We start from the raw sequence: 5,000 nt of genomic DNA, 5'->3' as shown, positions 1-5,000 counted from the left end.
CCTTATGAAAATGTGTACTGCTATTTATCTTGATTTTGTTTACTCTACATGAATGTGGCAACATAATTAAACCTTCTGGGATGGGCCACATCTTGAGATGTTCAGCTCAAGAAGTTGTGTGTATTTTCTGTTATTTTCTATAACTGTGGTACAATTGGTGAACCTATATATGATAGATTAGCAAAGTGATATTACTGAGCATTTGGTATAATGCCCTAGTTATACAACTGCAGGAATAAATAGTTTATAATTTCACCAAGTATGAAAATGCTATTCCGATTTCATGAAACTCTGTAAGGATTAAAAGAGAATTTTAGTGATCCTATTTCTAAAAGATGTCTCTCACCAAAATTAAGTAATACAATGTAGGATAAAAGTTCAGATATATCACAAACAGCTGAAAAATATTAAGCCTGTAGCAATTATCCTAAAATAAATTATGAATTACATAAGCTGAATGAACTAAGAGCTCATGCTTTCTCATATTCTCTGAAACAAATATAATCCCATTTTTAAAGTAAGTCTCCCTTATATGACCAAAAAAATGTAATTGATGATGGCACTACAGTAATATTGATAATGATGATGTTGATGCTATTGGTGTTGTTGTTGATGTTATTTTTGTTGATGATGATGATGATGATGATAATAATGATGATGATTATGATGATAATAATGATAAAGATGATGATGATAATAATGATGTTTATATTAATGTTTCTATGAATGTTAACTCATTAATGACCTGACCAATTAGGCTGCGGATGGTCATCTTGCCAGGGTGTATTCACAGGTCATGAAACTTGCTATCACAAGCCGCAGTATGACAGAGATACTTCTCTCTGCATCATTAGTAGACTTTTTTTTATTCACTAATATCTATTTGCTAATAGTTTTTTGCAATTTTATAATCTAATTTATATTAAGAAAATACACATATATATTTGTACTTCTACCATGGTAATAGGAAAAAGACCCTTGCTAATAAATCTGCCAGTTGTGATACCTTGGAAAGTACACACACTGGCAGAGTGCAATGCCACAGGTAACACACATAACCAAGGTTTCTTTCCTCTTACCATAGGAGTAGCAGCCACAGCATCTCCTGTACTGGCTTATAACACTGTGTGCACGTAAGAGAGGATGAACTGAAAGATCTACTTACAAGTTGAGAAGGACAGCAGCTGCGCCAGAAGGGTGAACCTTCATAAAGCATCACCAGGGGTACAGAACAAACAATTTATGATTGGATTGTGACCCCTTTTCTACATATTAACAAGTTATGTCACACAATATTCCCACGTCCCTCAGGCAATACTGGAGGGCATGTGACATCATTTATATCTATCTATCTATCTCTATCTGTCTCTCATGTTGTCATGGTCTAAGGCCTAACAAATAGCCATGATAGCACATTTATATCACCCAGCAGGAAGGCCTAACAAAAACCCATGACAGCAAGTTCATGTCACTTGATGTCAACACCAGGCAACACATGATGTGAACATCACGCCATCCATAATGAAGGGGTTAATGGTGATGATACAGACTATGAATATAATCCAGTTATTCAACATCTTTTAGTTACTGGTAATATGAAAAGAGAAAAAAGTTCATAATTATTCCTTTTCCTCTTAATTCTTTACTTGGAGCAGGACGTACTATGATGTATCCATCTTTAGAAGAAGTTGCAAACATATCCCCCTTGTGTGAGAAAGAGACGTGGAGGACCTGGTGATTGTGCTCATGGATTTCCTCAGTTTCAACAACAGGAGTTCCTTCTATCAACCTCTGGTATTCTTCTCTCCATGATGTTTTTCCTAATAAATAAATAAATAATTATAAGTAAAAACAGGAAAAATTGTGTAAATCTTTTTCAATTGATTTTTCACACAAAATCATTAGAAATTATGAATGATTTCATGTATACAGGAGTTGATATTAAAATTAACAGAGGATAGAAAAGAAATCCACCTTTCATGATGTAAACAAAATAATTCAATAATAATAATAATAATGATAATAGTAATAATAAAGATAAAATCAAACAATAAAAAAAATGAAAATACCAAAAAAAGGTTTATCATCTTGAAGCATCCTTAGAACTCTATATTTTCAGTAATTCATAGTATCTGCTTTATCTTCATTCACATATCGGTAGAGGTGGCAGTTTTTGGCTTAATAACACATTTTACTGTTTAGGTGTTTGAAATATATTAGCATCATACCTGGCATAATAGGGACACTAGGGTCAACTTGAAAGTCTTTGTAGAAGAAGTACCGCCAGAGGAATTCATCAAGGGATACTCTTAGCCAGGACCTATTAATGGAAATATAATCCTTAAACTAATCATCACAGTAATATTTAGCACGAGGCACAATATAAAGCCTAGAAACAAAAACATTTATATAAATGTATTACATAGAGTAAAAAAAGAATTTGTACAATTAGATTCGGACAAAATGACTAATAAACTACAAATTTAATAATCACAATAAATATGAGAGTGATACAAAACAAAATACTCACTTGCACACGAGACCGACAAAGGGCATATCTGAATACTCCAAAAAAGTGAAGATCTGGAGCAAGATACTGTCTGGGAGTCTTGTCCAGTCCACCCCATCCTCAAAGGCTAGCATCCTTCTGCTCTTCTAATCTGCCAAGGGTGGGAGTTTTTATTTCCAATTATTAAAATAAAATTTCTTAAATTGTGGTAACAGTATATTAGTAATGATGTATTTCAAGTATCTGTAGCACTGATGATGATGCTATTAGTGGAATGATGGTGTTATGGTGCAGATGAAGTTGAAGGTGAAGGTGGAGTTGGTATTGTACCTTTGAAGTTGGGTTCACAAATAACAAATAATACATGGAAGTACTTAAAGTCTACTGTTTATAAACAAAGATATTCATTGACATATATAATATCATCAGTAAAACCATCCAGGAGTGGCTGATATTCAGTTTCATTATCAAAATTTATTCATTAATATGTCATTTTCCAATTAATGTCACTTTAATATTTAAGTATAATTCTGACATTGGGACTATATATATCAGTACTACTTAGTAACTTATGGTGTCATCTTTTGAAGTGTATTGCTGTAATGGTATATGGTGGTATATAGTAAAATATAATGAAAGCCATTCTAATAGCATGGAATACTAGAAAAATAATACATTACCCTAAAATAGAATAGAAAACTACTATGGTCTATCAGGACAGGGGAAATAAGTGTGCCTGTATTATCTTGCAAATCAAATTCACTAACCAACTCATATAGACAAAATACCATACAAGCTATAGTGTAATAAACTATTACCATGCTGACAAACACAAAGATTGAAAGTGTTGAAATGCTTTTCTGATTTCTAGTCCCATGGCAATCTTTTAAAGAGAAAAGAAGAACAAGAAAAACAAAAATACTCCTTTACCTATCACTCAAAAAAAAAGTGGAACAGATACATTTTATATTGCTATAGTATTTGAATATATCTAATATATTTCCACTTTTGGACATGTATGTATTACAAGATAAACAGCTATTTTATAGAATTGAAAGAATGATAAAATCAAAGATGTGCAACAACTTTCATAACTATTTCATTGTAAATATACAGGCTGTGTTCTCAAATCCACCTAAAACTTGCTGTGGTCTGCCCTGGAAAGCCTACAATCTGAAATCCAACCAAACTGTGGCACAGTCTCTGTGAGACATGCCCTGGAGAGGAACAAAATTCCACAATATATAGTTTGACAAGATGGAACTTTGAGTAGTTCCTTATCTAGTAGTAAACTGCCTAAGGGGTCTGTCAGAATGCCTATTGAGATTGGAGCAACAAAACAATTATAATAAAATAAAATAAAGCAACTAGAGAACAATAAGAGAACATCAAGTGATCAAGTTTGAAGACCTCTCTCACCTCTATCCTGCCAGATTATTGATAAAGGTTGTTGGTCTTTACTTCAGTGCCAAAGGCAAGTATGCAACAGCAATTGCACGACCACATCTATCAATGAGAGTATTTATATGAAGTTGGTAACTATCTAAAATATGACCAAATCAAAATAGACAAAAAATAATATAAAGGTCATAACAAACACTAATTACAACATTATTTGGTAAAATAACAATAGTAAAGGGAAGCACATAACCACTGTTCAAAATTCTACCTTACCAGAATATACAAAGAACTGTTGGCCTTTTACAGAGCACCAATCATAGAGGCCAAGGCATCGCTTGATGGCATTTCTTTCTGTACTATTTTCTGTAATTTTTATTTTCTATTACATCAGAGAAGGAAAATCTAATGATTCCATATATATTGTTATAATTTCTGACAAATACAAATAATACTACATACATCTGATTATATTACATATATATACAGAGAATGACATCACTTTAAGAAAATCCTTCAAACAATATAAACAGTACTCTGTTGTGTAGAGGGGGTGGGGGGACATGTAAACTTCACATTTAGGATGGAACGTTCATCAAGGACTTAAATTACAATAGCAAAAGGCTCCAGCCCTCTGAGGTGCGAGAGAGAGAGAGGTGTCCCACCTACTCCGCTTGAAATGCTGTGCCCCTTTCCCACCCACATGCCCCCAACTCCCAGCTGAGCCCCTGTGAGCACCACTAGAGAATGCTGGAAATAAGGCATCTGGAACCAATTCTTCCTGAGGTACCTCATCCATGGTAGGTCTTGTGCATGACAACAGTCACTAGATCTATGTTATTAACTTCTAAGATAAAACACTTAAAGAACAGATCTTGAATATCAAGAAAGGTGAATCTTCTCAATCTTACCTCTATTTGTTACCGAGTTCCTTCGTCTCTAGGTTCCTTCCTGTGATTTTGTCAACGAAACTGATGTTCTTGTTGTTCAGGTCAGAAAAATAGACAAAAAACAAACACAAGAAAAACAATTCTCTCTTTTCCTTCTTTATGTAATATTTCCTCTCTTTATTTCTTTATCTTCTCCTTTTCCT

At 33.5% G+C, this 5,000-nt stretch overlaps 1 protein-coding gene across 1 annotated transcript in view; it reads right to left on the bottom strand.

Annotated features, from left to right (window-relative positions):
• The window catches only part of Fbw5 (F-box and WD repeat domain containing 5), a 31,437-nt gene that overhangs the window by 26,306 nt on the left and 131 nt on the right, over positions 1-5,000 (bottom strand). The window contains exons 1-4 of the mRNA XM_086547846.1: positions 4,819-5,000; positions 2,531-2,660; positions 2,229-2,320; positions 1,663-1,820 (exon numbers count right to left, since the gene is read on the bottom strand). The exon at positions 4,819-5,000 is cut by the window's right edge and continues 131 nt beyond it. Coding sequence (XP_086403972.1) covers positions 1,663-1,820; positions 2,229-2,320; positions 2,531-2,643 — 363 coding nt within the window. The 5' untranslated portion in view covers positions 2,644-2,660; positions 4,819-5,000. The remainder of the gene's footprint in view (positions 1-1,662; positions 1,821-2,228; positions 2,321-2,530; positions 2,661-4,818) is intronic.

Source organism: Penaeus japonicus, unplaced genomic scaffold, assembly GCF_977035675.1.
Source record: "Penaeus japonicus unplaced genomic scaffold, GWHDUDI00000001_assembly GWHDUDI00000020, whole genome shotgun sequence".
In the NCBI taxonomy this organism is placed as follows: Eukaryota; Metazoa; Arthropoda; class Malacostraca; order Decapoda; family Penaeidae; genus Penaeus; species Penaeus japonicus.
The sequence above is the reverse complement of the archived record's forward strand: the minus strand, read 5'-3'. Positions and strand labels throughout refer to the sequence as shown.